Source organism: Haliotis rufescens, unplaced genomic scaffold (assembly GCF_023055435.1).
Source record: "Haliotis rufescens isolate VD_foot unplaced genomic scaffold, xgHalRufe1.0.p SCAF_96, whole genome shotgun sequence".
NCBI lineage: Eukaryota > Metazoa > Mollusca > Gastropoda > Lepetellida > Haliotidae > Haliotis > Haliotis rufescens.
The window spans coordinates 1,064,369-1,090,594 of NW_025964390.1; the positions used below are offsets into that span (position 1 = coordinate 1,064,369).

At 40.3% G+C, this 26,226-nt stretch overlaps 1 protein-coding gene across 1 annotated transcript; it reads left to right on the forward strand.

Moving 5' to 3' along the window:
* The first annotated feature begins 1,139 nt into the window (after nucleotides 1–1,139).
* Nucleotides 1,140–26,226, forward strand: LOC124125508 (protein mono-ADP-ribosyltransferase PARP14-like). The gene is made up of 19 exons (XM_046488831.2): nucleotides 1,140–1,245; nucleotides 4,133–4,167; nucleotides 4,609–4,654; nucleotides 4,994–5,010; nucleotides 6,447–6,482; nucleotides 6,654–6,716; nucleotides 7,445–7,514; nucleotides 9,339–9,385; nucleotides 9,963–10,016; nucleotides 10,359–10,454; nucleotides 11,156–11,365; nucleotides 12,908–12,956; nucleotides 14,684–14,739; nucleotides 15,599–15,814; nucleotides 16,567–16,788; nucleotides 17,709–17,793; nucleotides 19,768–19,928; nucleotides 20,667–20,835; nucleotides 24,140–26,226. Exons 1-19 carry the CDS (start codon nucleotides 1,239–1,241, stop codon nucleotides 24,424–24,426), a joined length of 1,926 nt encoding a protein of 641 aa, XP_046344787.2. The 5' UTR covers nucleotides 1,140–1,238; the 3' UTR covers nucleotides 24,427–26,226.

The window sequence follows — 26,226 nt, forward strand, 5'->3', positions numbered from 1 at the left end:
GATTGAGGGAGTCTGTCCTTCTCCTCTTGCAGCGTCTGGCAAAGTTCAGCCAACGTGGTCGGCGGCCCATGACGTTGACGCACGCGTCTCCCTATCATGCCCCAGGCGCGTTCAGTGCGGAAAAGGTGTGTTCTGGGCTCAATGCTGTCCATGGCATCTTGTGGATGTTGTATGGCTGGAGGTGCGAATTGACGATTCGTGCACGGTGAAAGTCGGTGGTGACTCGTGTCGTCCTGAAAGACAAAACGTCAACCCACACTCCTTGCAAACGGTACAAGTTATAGTGACATATTCTTTTCAATGGTTGAATATTGTTACGTCACTGATATTTGCTACACATATTTGCAACAGTTGCTGACGCAAACGTAGTAAAATCGTAAATATTTAAACGAGTGTTGCCGACATCCATAAATAAATTATGGTAATTTGGTAATTTCTGCATGGCTTGAGATTGATTTGTGTGGAAGGAATGATGTACTGCAGACATTTGGTGAACTAATGGAAAATCACAAAAATACAACCACCTGGCGCCGAAACACACCAACATACATGCACGTGCACCATCACTTGTCACGTTTTCATTTGCATGCCATCACAATCACAATCAGCAAGTGAACAGTGAAAACATGCCACGACTGAAGGAAGCCCAAGGCAACAACGCCACCGGCCGATCATCATCAGCTGTAGCCACGTTTTTCCACATTGAAACAAAATGGCGGCGCCCAGTCAAGACGATCTGATCGATAATCAAGATCTATTTTGCGATTAAACAGGTATTACATTGCGAAGTGTATCAAATCATTGATAAAAAAACATGAAAAGATCTGGAAAATATCTGTTGACAACGAGTTGGCGGTGCACATGTTTTGCAAATCCTACAATCGACCGAAATCTGCAAGACTGACTCTAATGGTGGCCATACAAGATGATGAGAACAGACGACCTTCACCTTGAAAATCTTCTTTTCCATGCGTACCATATGGAACCTTGATCAATGACAATGATATTTTTAGCAATCGTTTAATATCCTTTGATTATTTATGTGATAATTAAAAACTAATATCACTTTTGCGTTTCCTTATTTGCTGAGTATACCTACGTATAACACCCTTCTTAGCTCTTACGTCAATTTATCTATAGCAGATTGGTTATACGACTCATGTAAGTCGGTGTAAAACTACCCGACAAGGAAGTTGGCACATTACCGATTGCTAACTGCGACTGGGTAGGTGTTTAGTATGGCAGGTGAGTGATTTTCATGGTAAACCCGTTTCTTACATTTTTTCCTCTCGCCTACATGTTGCTCATAGTTGTTCACGTAATAATATAAAGGAATTTTGCAATGTAAATATTTTCTTCAGTTTTGCTCTTTTTATACATGCCCGTAGTGGATACACCAAACGTCATAATACAGACATATCCGTCATATACCTGACATACCATCACAGGAACACTACAGCAACCTTGTCCTCACTTGGTCCTCCACTCTGGGGAGATTGGTTGGTTGGTTGGTTTGATGTTTAACGCCGCACTCGGTAATATTCCAGCTATATGACGGCGGTCTGTAAATAATCGAGTCTGGACCAGACAATCCAGTGATTGATATCATGAGCATCGATCCACGCAATTGGGATCAATGACATGCATCAACCAAGTCAGTGAGCCTTTTACGACAAGCGTAGGTTACTGAAGACCTATTCTACCACGGAATCTTCACGGGGCCCCTGGGGAGATAACGTTCCAAAACCACAGAACTTTAATGTATAAATCATTTTCTTCTTCTCTCGAATATTTATCTTGTGGGGACTCCGTCACGGACTAGGTCATCAGTATCCCATGTTTGGCCAAAATGTGATCTCATAAGAATCGGATGTTTACAATGTGTGACATGGATCATTGCTCTAATTTGTCAAGCAATCGTCTGTCGTTCTAGTGCTTGATTACCGGATTAGGTTTGGCTTTCAGCAACCCATGCTTGGCTTAAATGGTGGTCAATGGATCGGGTGCCTTGGTTGATGCATGTCGTCATATCCCAATTTCTTAGATCGATGCTCTTGATGTGAATCATTGGATGTCTGGTCCAGATTATTTACAGACCGTCGTCATACAGCTGGAATATTGCTGACTGTAGCGTTAAGCAACAAACAAATGCTTGATTACTTTCAGGTCACCTGAAATAGATGTACTGTTCTCCTACAGCATTAAATGAATACGTTTTGATGAACGCTTTGTCATGAGAACTCAATATTTCATGTGTATATTATTAGCGACACATCCTTACGCCACCATTATGCTGCCAACGTCGGTCTCTCGTTTGCATATGGCGTCATTACGATCCAATAAGCTTTATGCAGCATAATTTTGACTCGTCCCAGAACCAGCTAAACATTGCAGGGTGTTGAGTTTCTTTATGTTAGACTTGGGTCATGCATTTGTTCCATGCTGAATGTTTATAGTTCCAACAATGAAATTATTTATTTGGTGCATCAAATGACTTCATATTAATATTTTTATACGCTTATGTTTTTATATATGTATATCAATATGTTTATTCATTTTTGAATGAGTACATTTATGACTGGAGCGTAAACCAACATTAATGAGTGATTGAGTTGGGTTTAACGCCGCTTTCAACAATATGCCAGTTATATCACGGCGTGTCAGCTTAATGTGGGAGGAAAGCCCGAAGTGATGCAGGTCTCAGACGTTTACCACTTTGCTGAAACCCACAAGCACGGGTATGGTGCTGACAAACCTAGAAACATAATCGGGTCGAACCGGGATTCGAACCCACAATGATAGGTTTCTATCCTGCCCAAGGGACGCAACTCTGCACAGTGAATCACGGCGCCTTAGACGACTGGGCCCCCCCGTGCCCCCCGTAAACTACATTAACTCACTATATACACCAGCCAGTGAAAATGGTGTTACACCTTAGTACGAATTATTTTTCTCGCATAGCAATTATTATATACAGGCGTTGATATCGGACGTACATGGCACGGGCTGACAAAATAATCTCAAAGTCTAGCCAACAGTTGTTCTAGCTCACCGAATAACTGAATGTGTATTCAGACAACCAAAAATCAATGACATATGTCATTGCCAATCGGACTCCTTTTTATAAGGCTTTCAGGTTTGTTCAGTAGACAAATGTGATTGTTGATACGGTTGCTATGTTTGTTAAATCTCCAGCTTACACTTGGTTGACAACCATGTACTCTTTAACCTTCAGTACTTAGACCAGCTATTCTAGTTGCATAGTTTATACTATAGCGGATTTTCTGCGGCTGTCACATGAGACAGCACACAGTTGTATAAAACCTGTTTCCATATATCAGGTGCTGACGGGACAGTACGTATCCCAATTTTGACCATACAACCGTGATATACAAACACGCACATCAAGTGGTTCGTTAAGTTGACCACTCTTTAGCTACGATCGGAATAACACGTGCATGAGACCATACAACCATACAAGCTGTACACGAGTCACCTCTTGGCCGGATCGTGGACTCCCCGGTTTGCCCAATCTCATTACAATCAAGTTCTCGCTGCCGCTAAACAAAGATCAGAGGACAGGACTTCCCATTACGGGTCACGTCAGAACGGTTTGCCCAGAATATGTTTCTACGCGATTCACTGTGCAGAGTTGCGTCCCGTGGGCACGCCAGAAACCTATGATCGTGGGTTCCAATCCCGGTTCACCCCGTTTATGTTTCTAGGTTTGTCAGCACCATGCTCGTGGGTTTCAGCAAAGTGGTTAACGTCTTACATGACGCTGACAGGCCGTGATATAACTGGAAAATACTGTAAAAGCTGCGTTAAACCAAACTCACTCACTCCACATGACCGACTTTGGCAATTTTTGTCATAGTCGGAAACTTCTGCAAGACAAACATTAGTTTCTGTGAAAGAAGGAGCAGTTTAATTATGTTACACAACATATTTATTCATGTCTTTCAACATAAAATTCATACTTTGGGTAAAGCCTGAAGACAATTATATTTACTAACAAGAAATCAGCTATCCAAAGAATTTGACTCCGAGTTGCCACGTTTTCAATGCCACATACATATTGCATGGTGGTTGTTGTGCATGCTGTTACGAGTAAACCATTTTGCAATTTCAGAAAAACAAAGGTTCGAAAATCTGCGAAAGAGGATTGTAAGTATATGTGATGTTCTTGTCGGAATTATACAGCTCCTTCCACGGTTGTTGATATTTCTCATAGCTACTACGCCGCATGTTTGACATACAAACCTGGGGTATTCTACAGTCCTCCAAATATCAAGGTCACAAGAAAGAAATAGTCATGAATGAATGACCTTCACTATGAATATAGCATATGAAAGATGAATGTAGGTGGTAGATAATAATGAGGTCAGTTGTCACCTGATTTTGTTAAATAAAATGGTTCATGATACATGCTTCTGATGGGAAGGGGTGCTTCGGACTTTTTCCTTTTATGCAAACACCTTTCTAGTTATCGGGTGTTACCATCTGCAAAGTATGACCGTTGAATGACTACACTTCTCCATCATCTCACAATAATGTCATTCCTTTTCGTAAAATAGTCTGTATGTAAATGACAAACCTATGTTACAGATCGAGAGGAGAAAACGCGAACTTCAGAAGGCACTGGCAACACGGGGTAAGTATTCACAAATGGACATTTTGTTAAAATATCTTTTGCGAATGGAACGTGGTATTCTTGTTCATGAGATTCCCCTTCAATAATGTCGGAGGAACGATTTTGAAGGAACTACTAGGTGTAACTTCTATAGCATGAAGAAACAATAGTCATGGGTGTGTTTAAAACATATATGAAAGTATGTACAATTATTTGGTGACTTAGTGTTGCATCACCAACACAGACTTTAATGGAATTAATTAAAATGTATTAGGTGAACTTGTGAAGGCACATAAATAAGAATTTCTAACGGTTTTTTTTTAAACATATATAACTTTGTTTCTGAATGTATCATTTCAGAATTCACAGCTGGGCTCGTGAGTAGGAGTTTTCTAAATATACTCATTTTTTTAATGTATATTTTACATATTGTATAAATAATCAAAAGATGGTAATAGATTGTTCCAAATCATTGTCATTGACCCAGGTTCAATATGGCACACATGGAACCGTAGATTTTGAAGGTGAAGGTCATCTGTTGTCAATATCTATATATGGCTACCATTAGAGTCCAAAGCTGACTGGCATAGTCGTCCCAATGAAGCAGTCAGATCCCGGATTGTGGCCTGGGGAATGTTCACCCACTCTGCCTGCAGCGCTTGTTCCAACTGTCTGAGGTTCTCTGGTTGTTGCTGACGCTGGCATGCAAATGAAGACCCAGCGTTTTTATAGCCTGACAAGGGATGCTGCACGTGCATGTCATGTTGTTGTGTTTCAACACCAGACTCCCATGCGGTTGTGTTTTTGCGCGAAACTTCAATCCTTATATTGACAGATACATAAATCATAACAAAACAATCCATTAAATATCAAACTTTAATCATTTGGAGCGAACTATATCAACGCGGAGAGTCGTGACGTCATCCGTCCCAAACATTCCATTTGGAGTGACATCCCTTGGTCTTACAAACGGCAGAGAATGGCGGCTACCGCAATGTCATTTGCTTGAAATTCATGTTGCACCCAGTAAAGTTAGCGTTGGAATTGGAAAAAATCCAGACTCGGCTCATGCTGAAAATGGATACATACTAACGTTCTGTGAACTTTTGGCGCGTGTTTGAGCCATAATACGACTGCTGATGACGGGGATTACCGCTTGAGGTGGCGCGATTGGATTTACTGAGGCACGATAGTGTGGAGCTCGGTGATTTCTTTTGGTAAGTCGAGCATTCTCTGTTTCGAATGGACGATTCATTTCGGTGATCCGACACATACATGCTCTGTCTGACTTCAAAGCCTGCATCATTCATAGCCTAAATTGATGTCGCTCTCAGTTTTCCCTAATATATTTTTAATGTTAATTTTAGACTTTGAGGAATTCCCCTAAAGTAGTTCTGTATCTCTCCGCGCGATTGACAACGTAATCACGTGACATAATGACGTTCATCGAGAAATGAACGACAGTCAGCTTGGTGGTGTTTACCTTGGCGAAGTCACCCGCTACTGTCAATATTGTAAATTATGACGGTATCATGCCAATATTGTTCCAAATATCAAGTGAACTATCATGGTCAGTCATCTTGCATGTTAATGTTGTAATTTACAGCATATATGTAAGTATAGCTTACAAGGCATACATATTTAATACCAAACACATGTTTATTTATGTTTTATATGATAGATAGATATGTTTTACTATGTGCTTACGTGTGCCATGATTTATTTTGTCTCTATCGAGTCTCAGCTGGAATCACAGAGAACTCGATAACACGTGTATTTGTTCATGTTGCACATAGTGTTAAATGTGTTTCAGGAGGATGTCGTCGCTGTAATCAAAAGTCTGCCTCATGTTAGTACATTTCTGTTCATATTTCTTAACGCTGCAAACATATTCGGGGATAATATTGCCTTTTTAACCATTTTCTAAATTTGGCAACGTGGAACAGGTCATTCCATGACCAAAATGTATTGGAATTAAACTTTGAACATGATTACATTTCACGTCATATGGTTTGTTTAGGAAGGTGTCACAGAGGAAGAACTCGACAGAATCCTGCAACAAATTCCTGATATCATATCAAATGCGAGTACCTTTCATATATTCTCATAACTGTAAAATTACGGTCCGCCCGGAGACCGGTAGGTCCGAGGTTCGATCCCCGGCCGCGTCATACCAAAAGACGTTAAAAGACGGTACTTGTTGTCACCCTGTTGGTTGGTTTGTTGTTTTACGCCGCACTCAGCAATATTCAAGCTATATGACGGCGGTCTGTAAATAATCGAGTCTGGACCACACCATCAAGTGATTGCTATAATGAGCATCGATCCACGAAATTGTGATCGATGACATGTATCAACCAAGTTAGCGAGCCTGACCAAAACAAGGACTGGTGGGCTCGGAGTCAGTATACTGTGTCTGAGTGGGGTATTCATGTTTAAACTGAAACTGTTAGCACTACAAAATCGGCATCAGTCCGGACTAGTACAAGCAGCATCTTGGACGCGACGTTTAACCCCATTTCACCTCACCTGTTAAATGACCGTGATTTTATGCCTTCATGTAAAGCAAGCTTAATATCTGAGTAACATTCTCCGTCACAAACATGTAAAAGACGTGAAAGGCAAATAAAGTTATTCGAAATCGTCCGATTATCAAGGCTTTTAATCAATGGTCAATCCAAAGGAGGCATATGGCATTATCAATGATGAAAGAGTCTTATAAACTATTTTAAATTGACATGTATTTCAGCATTATTCGTTTTTTTTTTTTTTTTCTAAATTAACACATGCGTATTTATTCCCTTTGGAAAGGAAGTCGCCAGAGAAGTGTTGAACATCTGCCAAAAACAAGCCAACAAATCAGTCAGAGAAAACAGCCAAGGTGAGATAATGCCGGCCATTGTTTGCTCTCAGACTTTACCAGTACGAGATCTTTGTGAGCGGGCCTGCCATTGTTTGCCCTCAGACTTTACCAGTACGAGATCTTTGTGAGCGGGCCTGTCATTGTTTGCTCTCAGACTTTACCAGTACGAGATCTTTGTGAGCGGGCCTGTCATTGTTTGCTCTCAGACTTTACCAGTACGAGATCTTTGTGAGCGGGCCTGTCATTGTTTGCTCTCAGACTTTACCAGTACGAGATCTTTGTGAGCGGGCCTGTCATTGTTTGCTCTCAGACTTTACCAGTACGAGATCTTTGTGAGCGGGCCTGCCATTGTTTGCTCTCAGACTTTACCAGTACGAGATCTTTGTGTGCGGGCCTGTCATTGTTTGCTCTCAGACTTTACCAGTACGAGATCTTTGTGAGCGGGCCTGCCATTGTTTGCTCTCAGACTTTACCAGTACGAGATCTTTGTGAGCGGGCCTGCCATTGTTTGCTCTCAGACTTTACCAGTACGAGATCTTTGTGAGCGGGCCTGTCATTGTTTGCTCTCAGACTTTACCAGTACGAGATCTTTGTGAGCGGGCCTGCCATTGTTTGCTCTCAGACTTTACCAGTACGAGATCTTTGTGAGCGGGCCAAACTGTAACGTCGGATCTTAAGTTCACACCTCCTGTCACATGACTGTTCGTTATCTCGTGGGATGTTAACACTTTGGATCGGTACGTGTGTACACTGACACACGAAGACCACTTATATCGCATGAAAGGATAGCCAGATAGATTTGAATAATAAAAACTATCTCCCTTTATCAATGTGGGAAGGCAATATAGGAATGGGTGCTGTCCGTTCGTTTTGTTTTCGGACCAGAACTCAAACAACGAAGGGTTAAATTCAAGAGCGTAACTCATAAATCAGTTGTATTTTCTCATATATCAGTCAAGTGATGTGATCAACTGCTACATTATTCTTTAAATCCTTTTATGGAAAAAATGGAAATCCCAGGTTATTTAATGATTTACACACTACCCAGTGATTTTCTGATAGAATGAGTGAGTGGGTGAGTGAGTTTGGTTTTACGCCGCTTTTAGCAATATTCCAGCAATATCACGGCGGGGGACACCAGAAATGGGCTTCACACATTGTACCCATGACGGGATTCGAACCTGGGTCTTCGGCGTGACGAGCGAACGCTTTAACCACTGGGCTACCCGACCGACCCTTCTGATAGAAACAACACCCTACTGAGATGACAAGGCACCAGTCAGCTAACAGCATATTAATCAGTTTTGGATTACATGTTCTCTAGAACAAGTCTCAAGGAACCTCTTGTGGTCAGGGCTGGAGTCTTGCACTCAATTGTGCAAACCAGAGTGATGGATATTTCATGCGTGTTTTGGTTAAGTACTCGGTTAGAAAGTAGTGGTACAGTCTTTCACAAAGTCAAGGGGGCACGAGTAGCCCAGTCGTCTGAGGCGCCGCGATTCGCTGTGCATGGTTGCGTCCCTTGGACACGCCAGAAACCAATGATTGTGGGTTCGAATCCCGGTTCGCCCCTATTATGTTTCTAGGTGTGTCAGCACCATACCCGTGCTCGTGGATTTCACCGAAGTGGTAAACGGCCGAGACCTGCATCACTTCGGATATTAAGCTAACACACAGCGATATAATACTGTTAAAAAAGGGCGTTACAACCAACTCACTCACTCCCTCACAAAGTCAGCGATGCATGTAAGGAAATGTAGCTTGACGTTCATGATATGTCTGCAGCTGTTTGATGACGGACTAATGAGGATGGTCATTACGATATGCGTTTCTCTTTCACAGCGTATGCAGCAGTCTCCTTTGTGACAGGCGACAAAACACAACAGCAGGTATCTATGAACCGTTAACTGAGCAGCCCCTGTAAGATTATGTTAACATGTGATATTATGGTTTGGTTTGTTTGTTGTTTAACGCCGCACTCAGCAATAGTCGAGCTATATGACGGCGGTCTGTAAATAATCGAGACTGGACCAGACAATCCAGTGATTGACCTCATGAGCATCGATCCATGCCATTGGGATGATGACATGCATCAAACCAAGTCAGCGAGCCTGACCACCCGATCCCGTTTGTCGCCTCTTACGACAAGAATAGTCGCCATTAACTGTAAACATACGTTGTTGAAGATCTATTCTAACCCGGAGGCGACTAACGTGATCGGGTGGACAGGCTCGCTGTCTTGGTTGATACATGTCATCGCTGTCAAATAGCTGGAATACAGCTAAGTTATTCACGACATGCTGCATTACAGTTTATGTTACATATACGCTTGTCAAAGGTAAATCCTGTGCAAGAAAATTAACATATGAAATACTTTTCACATCAGATTATATTTGAAATTTGAGTCTACACTATTAATTTAAGTGCGTTGATAGCAAGCACGATAAAAATACTTTATCTTTACAGGTTGACGCCATTGCTGCAATAACGGATGCAAAACAACAGGAGGGTTCTGCAGAGGTAAATGGAAGGTTTCGGTCAGAAAATAGCATTAACCAGAGAAAGAAATGATACAACATGTTGTGTTTCTATTTGTATACACCCCGAGGAAATTTCGGGTGAGAATTGGTCCCCAAAACAGCTGGCTAACTTCAGCAGTGTTCATTGTGTAAAAGTACTCATAACATCAATCACTGGTTTACCTTGTAAAATATCAAGCATCACCTTTTCCTTACTATCCTATGGTAAACTACGATGTTTGTTATGGCCTACCCATGTACCAACACATGAAGCACATGACCACTGTTGCCCAGTTGTAACAATTGAATATATTACTCAAATTACCTCCATTGTTATATTCAGGTTGAGGAATCAGGTATCTTCGTGACTGATGGAGGGGACCTTCCTTGCCAGCGTGTGTATAATATCCTGATCGAGGCCCTACCACTCACAGAACAGGTAAAGCTCGCCTGGATTCAAGATGCATATCCCTTCAGGAAACAATTATAGTTCAATTTCCTGTAGAATGCGGCACTCAATTTTGTTAAATACTTATCAACAAAGAAACGGAACACTTGCATATGCTTTTTAATTTTATAAGGTGCACATGGATGATATCATGGGTGGTATAATACGGGTATCGGAAATTAAGAGTATACTGTTACAGTGCTTCTTGTATTGACATGTGATACGCGAAATGTTTTCCGATTATTTAAACTTTCTGATGTGGAGCAAGTATGTATGTATTGATGTATTTTCTTTCATGAACCTAAATTGGCCAAATATCTGCTTAAAATACTCTCCCATAAAAGATACAACGACGGCGGATTTTTTAAAGATAGATATCAACATTTCCTGAGAGAACCCATATTTGATCTGTGAACGAAATTAATTTGTCTTGCTGCAAAATGAAAACAGCCGCCAGAGAAACATTGATATCAACGCCACTCTTTAATTTGATGCCCGGGAACCACTGGGTGGGACATGGTACAGGAAGTAAAGCGAAATATTTGATTCGGCCCTTTGTGAGGAATTCCTCAAATACAATCACAAATAATTTTGAATGGTGTGTTATTAGACTGAGTATACAACTGTGTCAACTTCCCTGCTGTCATACACGCATACAGACCCGCATTAATTCCTCCATCTGAAATATGCAGAAACTACGACGCCTGACAGACGGTGTCCTACGCAAGGCTGAGCAAGATGGGATATCAAGCATCGCCATTCAGCCAACTGGATATGGCATGGACACTTTACCAATGGCCGTGTTAGCTACATCCATCTTGGATACAGCCTTGAATTACTCATGTGTTTCTCTGGACGAAATAGTGGTGTGTGCGGACAAAGGCGAGGCGGATACGATTAAGGTACGTGAATAGACATGTGCACATTTACATTTACATCTCGTCAGTACGAATATTATTTCAGTATAATAATTGAGTATTGTCATTTTGTATGTGCATACGAGTGCTGATCAAAACGTTTTAAGCCTAACAAACGTCTACAATTGTGAAACTGTGTTTAATTATATCTTTCAACATAATCCCCCTGCTCTTGATTTAAACTCTTCAATTACACTCAGGAATACGTTTTGTGAAGCCACCCTGAAAAACCGATTCACGGCAGCTTTGAGGTCACCGTTGTCGTCATAGCGTTTTCTACGAAGGTGTTCTTTCAGTTTATGAAACAGGTGGAAATCACTTGTGCCAGGTCTGGCGAGTATGGAGGGTGAGGAAGCACTTCGAACCCACATTGTCGCACAGCAGCCTTTGCAAGACGCGAGGTGTGAGAAGAGGCATTGTCATGAAGTAATAGAACTCAAGCAGTCAGCATTCCTCGACGCTTTTCTTTGATAGAATCGCTTTGGCGATAAAGTAAATCAGCATAGCAGGCACTGGTAATCGTCTTTTGTCTTTCTTAGTAATCAAGAGGATCACACCCTTTTCATCCCAGCATGCAATGTCAATAATTTTCTTCACTGATCTTGCAGACTTGAAATTCTTTTGTGCCGGATAAGTGGAATGGTGCCATTCCATGGATTGACGTTTTGACTCGGGATCATAGTGGTGAACCCATGTTTCATCACCCGTTACTAATCTCTTTTTGGATTTGACGAATTAGCTCTCCATTTTCTCTGGCAATGTCAGTTCTTTTTCCCTTAAGTAAGAATTTAGAAACTTTGGCACCCAACGAGCAGGCACTAGTATCTTCTTCATATGTACATGTTCATGAATAATAGTTTCAATGGATCCATGGCTTATACCTGTGTCTTCCTCAAGTTCAGCAATGGTAATACGTCCATGTCACAGTATAAGTTTTTCTTTCGCCTTGATTGAATCTTCATTGACGGAAGTTGAGGGACGTCCGGGCATTGGGTCATCGCCAAGACTTGTTCTTCAAGCCTGAAACATAGCTCCCCAACGTGTAACAGTGGAATAGCTAGGGCAATTATCCCCATACACTTGTGACATGCGGTCATGAAGTTCTTTGTTAGTACTTTTCTCTAAAGTCCAATACTTGATGCCTGCTCGGTACTCGTTCTTTTTCATTTGTGTCCATTTGGACCCCTATCACATTCAACTGGCTGTCACTGATATACAGACGGCCTCAACAGACCAAATACACTTGCAATGAACTACTTTGACTAGTTCACTTTGTTGTAACCATAGTTGAAAGTTGGTTAGACTGAGATTTTGTTACCTGCCCTCGTATTAGAAAATGATGTCACCACGAGTGTTAAATTACAAGTTTAAAACAATCAGATCTCGATTTACATAACATCACAAAAGCATATAATAATTTTGTTATTTCGGTATCATTATACATTTACATGTACATTAATAATCCCAAGAACAGGAAGCAACAAATTAAATATGTACTTATATTATATACTATCTAAATATCTACAGGCATTTACAGCTGTGATTGACAAGCGCCCTCAACTTGGGAAAGGCAAAGGTAAGCTAATAATTAGTTCTTATGCTCCTATATTCCTTGCCATGGTACCCGGTAGATGCAGTTACTAATAAACTGACCCGTGAAGATCCGGGGTAGAATAGATCTTCAGCAACCAATGCTTGCCGTAAAAGGCGACTATGCTTGTCGTAAAAGGCGACTAACGGGATCGGGTGGTGAGGCTCGCTGACTTGGTTGATGCATGTCATCGTTCCCAATTGCGTGGATCGATGCTCAGGATATTAATCACTGGATTGTCTGATCCAGACTCGATTATTTACAGACCGCCGTCATATAGCTGGAATATTGCTGAGTGCGGCGTTAAACAACCAACCAACCAACCAACCAACCAACTAATAAACTATAATGTAAACATATGCGCTAGTTATTGTTCTATATTTCCTTGAATCTTGAACATATCATACACACTTTAGCAAGCATAAATATTGAAGGAAAAACATGGAGAGCGTATAACAAAATATTGGAGACAGTGCAAGTGTACATGTTCTTCAGACCCGTGAAGATCCGGGGTAGAATTTGTCATCAGCAACCCATGCTTGCCGTAAAAGGCGACGATGCTTGTCCGACGAGGCGACTAACGGGATCGGGTGGACAGGCTCGCTGACTTTGTTGATGCATGTCATCGATCCCAATTGCGTGGATCGATGTTCATGATGTCAATCACTGGATTGGCTGGTCCAGATTTGATTAATAACAGACCGCCGTCATATCGCTGGAAAATTGCTGAGTGCGACGTTAAACAACAAACAAACAAAACATGTTCTTCATCAGAACATTTAATACAAAGATATATAATATTGCGTACAGTACATAAACCTTTTCCAAGTTTCAGAATGCCTAATGGATTGTACCTACTTCGAAATTTAAGCAGTGCCTTCTAAATCTAATTACTTCTATCTCATCTTCAATATATTATTTAAGCAGTGCCTAATTTCTTCTGTTTATATATATATCCGAAATCTTGAGCAGTCCATACCTCGCCAAAACCATACAGAAAAAGCAGATTTATAATATGTGTAGCCCAATTCGGGTATGTTCTATTGCAGGTTTGTTTGAGCATATACCTGCCGCGTGGCATTGAAATCAGACGGAGCTAATACTGGGTGACATAACGGGTGATATGTAAAGGGATTCTCCCACAGTCACCACAGGTGACACGATTTGGTAACTGGATATTAGTATTTAGTACAAAATTACAGTACTTTCGGTCGACAACTTCGATATTTTCTCTGTGTGTAAATCCCATATCTCACTTCCATAAGACGAAATGGTACAAGTAGCTTATCAAATATTTCTAAAGCATTTATGACAGTTACATTGTGTTTAAATATGAAAGTTTTTATCGGAATGGGAGCTTTGCTGCCCCGTGATGAAAGAGTAATTTTGACTTTGTCAAAAGCATTTTTGGTGTAACGATTGATCCCAAATAAGCGTTAACAACTTTAATTTCCCTTCTCTTATATGCCCACTTCTCATATTTTGATAACCCCCTCCCTGTTCCTAAATACCATTGTCTGTGTTTTATCATCAATGATTTCCATGCCACACTTAATAACAGTCTCAGTGGAATCTGCTCTAAGTACCCATCACCAGCAAATAGTATGAATACAAGGATAACAGTTATCTTGGTCAATCAGGCAACAGATCATAGGATTCTTTTTCTTTGGATATACATGTATTTGCTCATGTTATTCCTTATTCACGTACAGAACTCGGATCTACCTTCTCTGTGACTATTGTCAAAGGAGACATTGTCCATCAGGATGTAAGTAATATGTTGCAGTTGACATTACTCAGTTCCTTTTAACAGATTGATCGGTATGACTTTTACATATTGAAAACTTCTCATAGTATTCAAAATAATAAGATAATAATAAGACATAACCGAAAACAATCGAAGCCATACTTTGGGAGCTAGCGTCTTCAGAAGCTCAAAGATCTTTATTTTACGATTCCGAGCAAATATCCCTGTTCAGAATATGTACCGCAAACTGACCATTTTTTTGGTTTATTGTTATGCTTGGCCTCAAAGAACGGATTGGGTTGTTTTCATAATATATTTGAAATAAGTGTATACGGGCATTTACAGTGAACATTGTGGAATTCGTCATCGAACGAATTTGGTGAGTTGACCTCGTTATCGTTACATCAATTTCCTTTTATATACGTTTGTGTAGTACTGACCCTGATTGTGACCATGTATCTTGTTGCTGCTGTATATCTTGTAACTCTACGTTACAAACCTCTGTGCACCCATTGATCAAGACCTCCAGAATTGATGGTCGGTTTCTATTTACCTGGCAATTTCTGTGACAGTCACCAGGTTTAAGATCAAGAGTAGCAGAATCAACTGTCCCATTTATAGTCTAACAAACTCGTCAGCACATATTAAATATATTTCGCACGGGAAATAATGTATGGCCAGAATGTGTTGTTTTTATAGGATTAACTAGATGATTACACATCATCACAACATGGATAAGTCACCTACATTCTTGCTTCCATATGTATTTAATGAAACAATCCCGTGAGCACATAGGATTATTTCCCTTGGATTAATACAGAAATAAATTAATCACAAATTAATTACACATTAATTACAAATTAATGATACATGATTTCAGGTTGATGTGATTGTTAATTCGACTAGCTCGAGCCTCAGCTTGAGATGTGGGCAAGTTTCTGCAGCAATATATAAAGCTGCGGGAAACAGCATACAAGAAGAGTGCAGGGTCAACTATCCCACAGGTGTTAAGACGGAAGAGATAGCCGAGACTTCAGGAGGTCTTCTTCCGAGTCGGAGAATATACCACACGTCCCTGGGAGGGTGGTCAGAGCAGGTAATTCATCATTAATGTTGCATCAAGTTCTACAAGTTTGACATGCTGGACCTGAAAAAAGTGTTATGTTCTCGATCTTGAAGCAGTGACGGAAATCATAATGGGCACCAAATGAAAAACCTGCCAAGTTGATGCCTGTGACAGATAGATTCTTTAACCAGTTACAGCTTGCAGCGAAATGTGGACATGGGTGATCAATCTTCACCAAAATAACAAACTCTTAAATGCAATAACTCAGTTAAATATATACAGAAAAAGCTGGCATTTCCATGCATGTTCCTTTCAATGAAAACACCATGGTTTGCCAGAAGTGTTTTTTACAGACTGATAGTTCTGTATATCCAGATATATGCAGTCCAGATATTCGTGCTTGTCAAAACTCCTTTATCCACACAAGATCTTTCGCCGTTCAATCGCTCTTCAGTAATTGTAATGAAAACCTTAACTTACATTGTAGTCCCTTGGCGACGCACAACAGTAGTATTTGTGACGTCATAATGCCTTAGATGTAATAGTGACAATAGAGGGAGAATTAAAACGTAGACCTAGGCGACAGCCAACGTTAAGCTTTTGACGTCAAAAAGCATATGACGTCATAGCTAGTGATAATAATGGGAGGCATGAATACATTATGGTGTGAGTGCACAAATACACATAAAGCTACATGGGGAAGTTTTGAAAATTATACTTTTGAATTAATATATATAGCCTGAGTATCAAAACGTAACCCGTAAATGAATTTTGTGTTCCAGAATTACAGAGCATTTTTTGTAAAATGTCTGACCAAGGCCTCGAGCTCGAAACTGAAGAGCATCGCTTTCCCTATAATTGGTACAGGGAACTTGCACTTTCCATGCGATGAAGTGGCAAAATGTATCTTCAAGAGCTTTGATCAATTTAAAACAAGCAGCCCTGATTCTTCCCTGCGAGAGGCACGACTTGTTGTGTATCCAGAAGACAAGAAAAGTTTGGAGGTGTGGGTTTCATTGTTTGAGGCATGATATGATCCAGAATTTGGTGGAATATATGTGATTCTGTCGATAATCCCCTTAAATCAATAAAGCTGTAACCCCCGAAATTGAAAGAGATAATATTGACATTTAGCATGCATGTTCCTTTCAGTGAAAGAGCCATGGTTGTTTCCTTTCAATGATAACACCCAAGTGTTGTTTTCTGATTGATAGTTCTTTTCACTCATAGTATCAAGAAAATCCAAGTTGAAATAAAGTTTGATGTCTTTTTATCAAAGCTACAATTTTTAGAAAATTAATACTTTGAGACATATGCCAAGCAAAGCAACTCTTATAACAAGACGGCATACCACGTAACACCTAGTGTCACAGTGAAGACCGCCTCCACTTTCTAGTGGTAGATCACCTGCTCGCAGAGTGGAAGGTCCGGGGTTCGATCCCCGTCCGCGTCAAACCAAAAGACGTAAAACGATGGTACCTGTTGCTATCCTGCTTGGAGGCAGTTTATTTTGTCTGAGTGGGATATTCATGTTGAACTGCGGCATGGTAGCTCAGTTAGCTAGCACTATAAACCCAACATAAGCCCTGACTAGTTCAAGCAGCCACACATATACACACACGTGCATGCACGTTGCTATAATTATATGCAATAATCTTGAACGCGACGCTAAACCCCATTTCACCTCACAGTGAATGTTTTCTTTCTGGTAATTACGTATTTGAGTCTTTATGGGAGACACGTGTACAATGATGAAGTGTGCTCAAAGGTCATATTTTGTGCTGTGTTTAGTTGTTTTCAGGACATAAGTAAGACAAATATCCATCCATATGCTATGTGAGACATTTTCTGCTTGGCTCTTGTTTCACAAATGACCACGACCCAGGCACTAACCTCTTTATTGTTCATTATGAATTTGCTACAGATCTTTGACGGTGCCATGCCAGCTGAAGCAGTCCCAGATGTGCGTCCAGTATATTCCTCAACAAGCGATTTTACATTAGAAACAGGTACTTCCGCGAGATTCAATATTTTACTTCGTACAAAATACTTCAAGATATGAAAAGGTTACGTACTAGACGTATTATTAATTAATGTATTCCATAATATATGCTACCCAATCAGTTTCTGTACTGCCATGTCCTTGTGCAGTTATTGAACAGTGATGTATTTATACATTAACAAACGTCAATGAAATAGCACATTGTTTATAGTTTAACCGTCAAGCGTGCTATTTTCTTGTGATACAATATAGTGTTGACTCATAAAGTGCAACCCACGTGAAGATCCGTGTTATAACTGGTCTTTATTAACCCGTCGTAAGAAGCAACTAACGGGAAAGGGTGGTCAGGCTCGCTGACGTAGTTGATACATGTCATCGCTTCACAATTGGGTAAATCGATGCTCATGATGTCAAGCACGGTATTGTCTTGTCCAGATTTGATATGTTTATAGACCTATATGTGATATAGCTGGGATATTGCGGAATACGGCGTTAAACAGAATAAAAAGAAGAAGAAAATAATACATGTCCGATTTACGTATCTATATTCAGAGGTTCAGGACGATTTGTGGAAATGAAAGCAAATGCCATCTCAAGTTTACTGGGAAAACAATATGGCAAATGCTGGACTTCCACATTGATAACAAGAACATTTAGGGAAGAAGTAGGCATCCCCATGGGCACCAGTTGTGCTCCCCTTCTTGCGGATCTGGAGTGGTCGGGTACCCTAGTGGTTAAAGCGTTCGCTCGTCACGCCGAAAACCCGGGTTAGATTCCCGACATGGGTACACTGTGTGAAGCCTATTTCTGGTGTACCCCGCCGTGATATTGCTGGAATATTGCTAAAGGCGGCGTAAAACCATACTCACTCACTCACTCACTCTTACGGATCTGATTCTTGATGCATATGATTCGAAATTTCTGTTTGAAGTCAAAACAAAGGTAATTTGGCCAAGAAGGTTAACTTAATCCTCAGGTATATCGACGATCTGATATCGTTCAATAACAATCAAATAGCCAATTCCCTTCCACTTATTTACCACCTGAACTAGAAATAAAGAGACCAGTGAGACCGCCTCATCTTTTTCATACTTAGATCTATGCATAAAGATAGTGACAAAATATTTATGCATAGGCAAAACACTCTCCACAAGACTGTATGACTTCGACTGTCCAATAGTCAACTTTCCCTTCATGTCGAGCAATATTCCAGCAGCTCCAGCCTTTTGTGTTTACATTTCACAACGTTTGGCCCACGCTTCCGCCATCGGTCAAACATTCATTATATGGTCCAAAGCAATCTCCAAATGGCAATTTGAGGCAATTTTTCAGCACCTTGCCTAGTTTGCCTTATGCAGCAGTGGCCTTTGACGTCGGTGTACTTGTCCCAGACGTGCATAGTGGGAGGGTCAGGACACAGGGCTGGCTTATGCATTCTGTTGATGTTTTGCTGCTGGAGGTAGTGAGGCGCGATACGTTTACAGTGGGCACCAGCGTTCTGGCAGTCATAATGACCCCACCCCACGTTCGTATGACTCATCTGCGATTCACGCAGTGTCTGCAGAAATCTGTTCCAAAGTCTGCAAATCACAGACTGAGACACATTGAACATATTGACTATCTTTCGACGAGTTCTGCTATTTTGAAGCATGCTAATAGCCCTTATGCGTTCATCGAGAATTCTCAGTTTGATCACAAATACTGCATTGAAGCAAGATTGGAGCGCTTCCGGATAGGCCTGCAGATAAGAATGTGCACTACTAATCTGAGCGATTTTACGACCGTTCACTGTGTTGGGGCATTAGGTTTTGGTTCCGAAACCGTTCTGGCAGTCCTTTTTGAAAGTCATTCTCTCGTCAGACGACAGGTTATTACCTAGCACATTGGTGATCAGTAGACTATATTTCTTACCCTAGTAAACACAGGATTTATTTGAGGCTAGATCTTATACATGATGCAGTTTTTGCTTTCTCTGCTGTAGCTGTGGGCATGGCTGGGTACATCCAACTGCCTGGACACTGGAGTCCAATGACTGAGGAACAGTTTATGAGCGAAGTACAGCTCGAACCTGAAGATAAAGAATACAAGTTGGTGGCTAGACAATTCAATACAGGCGTGAAGAATCGATATACGATTGTTGAGGTAACGTTTCAGTAGCTTATGTCAACTGAGATCATGTGACGCATTGCTGTTCGCACCTCTTCTCTTTTTGATGTTAATATCACATGCGAACCATGTCTTAAAACCCAACTCACTACTCACTTCAGTCTGACTGCATTCTTTCGTTGGGGAGTATTGTTCTATAGATTCAAATCTGAAAGAACCATGCCCTTAAAGTTTGCAACCCAAGCTTAAGAAAATAAGTTATATGCTTTTCCACATTAATGACATCCCTGTTTGTAAATACAATTATAGATTCTATACTGAGCTGGTTTTCCCGGAATTGATTTTAAGGATGTAGGATGCATATTGGTAACTGCCGTAAAACAAGATTCACTCCCTTACTAAAACACAAACTAAACAACTAAAACTTGAAGACTTAGTCTCTAGGTACATTAATAGAAATGTGATATCTTATATTCTTTCAAGACTGGGAAATTTGTGCTTGCTGTGTTAGACCTGAATAGGACAGTGATTCTCTATTCTCAGTGATCCTTACTGTTTTCTCAGCAAAGTATATGCTAGAGGTGTTCAATAGCTTGTAGCAAACATCGTCGCCCTGAGCTGTTTGAGTAGCCTTCTTGTTATACGCTGCAATTACTCCCTATGAGGTGCATGGTAAGTTTAATTTTATTGTAGGTGTTCTACTTTGACGGTACGATGATATTTGAAAGACAAACTAAGTATGCATAACAGCAATTTCAAGTCCTTACATTGCAGATCAAGAGAATCCAGAACCGCACATTGTATCTCCAGTATGTGATGCTCCTGCACCAGATGGCAACACAGAACCCGGATGTGGATCTTGAGAGACACCTATGGCACGGAACAAAGGGAGATGTTGTGACCAGTATAAATCTTCATGGTTTCAGTCGCAGCTATGTAGCAGGTACCTGTCTACAAAGCAAATGCAACAATATTCAGCACTTCAAGTTCAATATTGATTTCAAGGACGACAGACAAGAAGCGTTTGAAATAATGCAACCATTATATTTGCATAATTTTCACTAGCTGAATATGTCGATTTTCAGTTGTTGATGAGAATCGATTTATATTTTCATCACTAAAAGATTCAACATTCCTGTAAAATCATCACAGTTTTAACTTGACTGTCAGGATTATGTATCACAAAGACATGATACAACTGCGAATAGAAAAGTATGCTAAAAAAAATGGGCGTGAACAAGATTTGTACTGTAATTACTACCAAATTAACTGTGTACATTATTGAATTCCTACACGTTTTCAAACAAATAAACACAGAACATCGTTTAGGGTATCAGTGAATACAGTGTATGTGTATCAACAACTTCCCGAGTTTTACAAAGCAATATTGCTCAAAAACGTACTGACTATTGTAAGACATGCCAGCCTAATCCGGGAGATGTTTCTGCTGTATTTGAGCTTCCTCTATGATAGGTCAAGATCAGCGTGTTGGTAATGTGTGACGGATTATCTATATTTGAGGATATGCTACTATAGACCTGTGTTACGTGAACACCAATCTCAGCAAACTGTTTGTGAGACCGCATTAGTCTATTGTGTTTTAAGCAATGCTATCTTAGCACACATCCACGGATCACCCAAATGCTCACACGTAAGTCCTGCTGGGGAAACATGCAGGAAGAAGAGGTTAGTTTCCATGATTCCAAGCAATATGGTCTATGGCCTATTTCAATGTAGATTATGCAGCTGAGACTTCGTTCTCGTTTGTTTAATACTAATTCTGTTATACACTGTATAAAACTTAGATAAAACAACTTTATCAGAATCAACTCCCACTGTTTCCAAAGCGTGAGCGAATTGTTTTTCCCTGACGCTGTACATAGCTGATAGCAGGAGAAGACCGTTGTTCACAATATAGATTCCGATTTCTAAGCTTCAAAGGGGAACTGTTTTCTTGTACCTTTACACCCTGAAGTCTTCGAATTAGAAGAACACAAATAACAGCTTAAATTGGTAACATTGGTTGGGACACAAAAATAAATACCACCAACAAAACAATAACTGAACTGATGAAATGATAGTTGTAATGAGATAAATGTCTGCAAGATTAATATAGGGCGTGTAGATCAATATCTGGTGTGTCCACAATGTTTGTTGATATATACACGGCTTACTGTTGAGTAACTTGCCCAAAGTTGCCCTTTTTATCGCCCTACATTACTAGAGTTATCCCAAGCTAGGCCACGTTGACGGGAACTTGGTCTCTGGCGTACACTCTCCACCTGAGAATATCCCACAGATGTCGGGGGACTTAGTCCAATGTCCCTATGTCCTCTTGTCGGAGACTGTGACGACCTGTGCACCATGTGGTCTGGCATTGTCATCTTCCAGTTTAGATTTTCTTATGTGTCGACCAAAGACAGGACGAAAAATGTCTGTCCAATCAAATGACCATTCACAGTAGCCAAATCAGTTCGTCTGTCATGGGTGCTACCGCCCCACTACCGACCCCGTACCGATCATGTTCAAGAATTATTGTCCTGTCCCCGCGACGTCACCCAAGACGAATTTTGACGGTAAATGTTGAAATTCGCTTTCCTGTCATTGTACGGAAGCCTAACATACAAAACCAACAATTGTGAAAATGCTTTTAATTAATGTTCATCATAATCTCCCTGCTTTTCAAAACACTTCTCATATCGATACTGAAACTTTTTAATTCCAGTCAGGAAGAAATGTCCTAAAGCCATCCTCAAATGACCATTCACGGCAGCTTTGAAGTCATCGCTGTCGTCATAGAGGTTTCCACGGAATTGTTCTTTCAGTTTAGAAAACAGGTGAAAATCACTTGGCGACAGGTCTTGCGAGTATGGGGGATGAGGTAGCTCTTCGAACCCAAAGTCAGCATTATTCACCGCTTTTCTTTGATAGAATCTCTCAGGCGATTAAGCAAATGAGCAATGTAGGCACCGGCAATCGTCTTTTGACTTTCTCAGTTATCAACAAGGATCACACTCATTGCATCTCAAAATACAGTGGCCATAACTTTCTTCGCTAATCTTGAAGACTTGAATTTCTTTGGTGCCGGAGATATGGAATGGTGCCATTCCATGGTTCATCACCCGTGACTATTTCCTTTTGAATTTGACGAAATCTTATTCAATTAGCTCTACTTTTTCTGTGGCAATGACAGTACTTTTTTCCTTCAGATCAGAATTCAGAAACTTTGGCACCCAACGAGCAGATACCTTATTTATCTGTAAATGTTCATGAATAATAGTTTCAGTGGATCCATGGCTTAAACCTGTGTTTTCATCAAGTCAACATGGGAAGACGTCTATCTGATAGTATAAGGTTTTCTATCTCCTTGATTGAATCTTCATTGATGGAAGTTGAGGGACGTCGAGACCTAAGGTCATCGTCATGGCATGTTTTCCCAGCCTTAAACATAGCTTCCCAACGTTTAACAGTGGAATAACTTGGGCAATTATACCCATACACATGTGGGAAAACCTTGGTGCCTGCTCGGTACTCGTTCTTTTCCATTTGTGTCCATTTGGACCCATATCACATTCAACGGGCTGTCACAAATATACAAACGGCCTTTTATTTCCGGATTATTTCATTTGGTAGACGCTTAAGTGTACCAAGAATCTGGACCATTTCTACAGCTTGAGCAAAACTGGCATAGATAACTTATGTTTAGGATATTTCCAAATTTGACGCATCTATCACCAAAGTGATACCCGATGCAATTCTCTGTTTTGACCTGACTGTACCGTATGTTTAAGTATTTGACTTGCCTTTTCATGCGCCTGTGATGCTACCATTTCGAGAACACTTGGTACCATCACTATTTGATAGTGATTCATCACCATATACTCGTGATGTGATCGGAATCGTAAAATGGTTTATGTTTTTAGGAAAGATTTCTAAATTGTACTGAGAAAACAATATGTGAAATGGTGGAGTTCCTCATTGATAAGGGACGGTCGGGTAGCCTAGTGGTTAAAGCGTTCGCTCGTCACGCCGAAGACCTTGGTTCGATTCCCGACATGGGTTCAATGTGTGAAGCCCATTTCTGGTGTCCCCCGCCGTGATATTGCTGGAATATTGCTAAAAGCGGCGTAAAACCATATTCACTCACTCACTCAGAGAGACACAGAGAGACACAGAGAGAGAGAGACAGAGAGAGAGAGAGAGAGGTGTTTATAAACTGTCCTTTAAATCTAAATTTTTTGTTACAGCCCATTCCTTTGGAAAGGGAACTTATTTTGCTGCCAGTCCCAGCTACTCCGCCTCCGGTTACTCCCGTCCAAATGAAGATGGTATCAAGCACGTCTATTACGCATCCGTCCTCACTGGACACTTCACTGCAGGAAAATCAGGCATGGTAGTCCCCCCACCTCTAGACCCTGAACACCCAAGCATCCTGTACGACAGTTTGGTTGACAACGTGGATCATCCAAGTATGTACGTGGTGTTCAACGACGTCCAGGCCTATCCCAAGTACCTCATCACATTTCGGGAGTAAAGAAGAACAGGGAACAGTGTAAAGAATGTGACTCTCTGATGTTGGAATTTGTGTCTACATACATAACCATTACACGACACGCAATCAACCTTGTCACCTATCCTCAACACCCGATCCATTTGGACAGCTAGTCCGACAAGCACTGGGTATTTATTCTCAACCTAAGGTCGTTCAAGGTGTTAATGTGTATGCTACATGTGGATATATGATTTATTCTAATATTTCCCTACATTCTTGAATATAGTTCATGTGATTTAACCAATAATATTCCATACTGTTTTGTGTACGGCAACAGTCGATTAGCTCATGAATATTTGTTTAAAACCGATGAGGATGTTTCAGATTGGTTTCTTATTATGAAGTAACAAATCGGAAAGATCCTTTTATCTGGTTAATTGGTTGATTGCTTGTTCTTTTAACCGATAATTTGATTTTCAATACAATTTTAGGAATCTGATCTGTGTAATAAGTTGTGAACATGAAATTCTGAATAACTATCTTGCTATTTTTTATATGGGAAAGATACACTGTTGATGTGTTCTTGTTACTTGTATCGTTCTGGTTTGCTTTACATTGTGATATTTACCGTAATGATTTCATGTATTGACAGATTTTACAAATGTATGTTTTGTTCTGCTTGGTGTATAGTTATGGTATTACTGCTTGAATATAAAATTTGAACTATTTTAGTAAACATGTGACACACAAACTGATCAAATGCTTCTAAAGTTTTACCCGCTCAATTTTGCTAGAGGGAAAGCGTCAATAAACGAAAGAGGATGTAAACGTCTTAGGACACATGCATATACTGCAACCACAATGTTCAACAATGTCTGGACAACAGAAAACATTACAGTACCTCGATCTTGCGTTTGAACAAAGCGGCTTACCGCTTGCATGAAACTACAGGCTTGGATGAAAACGCATATGAATGTGTGCCTTTTACTTGGAAACAAGTTTTCATTATTCTTATAATAATTGACATTTAAATACGTTCTACTTTTTTTTAGCTACATGATTGAAACTCGAAATTTCGTTGTCTTATGTTCGACTTAAAGTCATATTATTAATGTCAAATGTGGTAGTTGGTTGGTTGTTTAACGCCGCACTCAGCAATATTCCAGCTATATGACGGCGGTCTACAATAATCGAATATTGACCAGACAATCCAGTGATTTATATCACGAGCATTGATCCACGCAATTAGGATCGATGACATGCATCAACCAAGTCAGCGAGCCTTACTACCCGATCGCCTTTTATGGCAAGCATGGGTTGTTGAAGACTTATTCTACCCAGGATCTTCACGCGTCTCAAATGTGGTGGAATAAACAATGTAGGATATAGTTTGTGTATGTCAATGTGTCATAACTCAACACATGTTTGTTTCAAAGAATACTCATGTTGACATATATATATATATTCTTTGTTCCCCCATAGGTGAATTAAATGGTAAAAGTTACATTACACAGTATATTGTTTCATGAGATTACGTAATGATTTGAAATCATTAGAAGAATATGTTTCAATTGTTTCTGATAGGCATTATGCATATATAGATCATGCATAGTCTTACCGATTTATGGTGTCCCCCTGTCATATTGCTGGAATATTGCTATAAGCGGCGTAAAACCACACTCACCCATATCCTCGTTGACATGCTTATTTTGAACAATCGGCAGACAGTTTTAATCATACAAATTAAAATCGTTCCTTCTTTCTGTGGAGAAAAATTTAAGACTGAAGTGTTTTATCCATTTTTATTTACTTCTGGAAAAATAAAACATTTAAAACGTGATG

Excerpts from the sequence above, each read along its gene's own strand:
- LOC124125508 (XM_046488831.2), top strand. Across the intron at positions 15,815-16,566 it reads TGGGAGGGTGGTCAGAGCAG|AATTACAGAGCATTTTTTGT; the intron begins GTAATTCATCAT and ends TTTGTGTTCCAG. Across the intron at positions 20,836-24,139 it reads CAGTCGCAGCTATGTAGCAG|CCCATTCCTTTGGAAAGGGA; the intron begins GTACCTGTCTAC and ends TTTTTGTTACAG.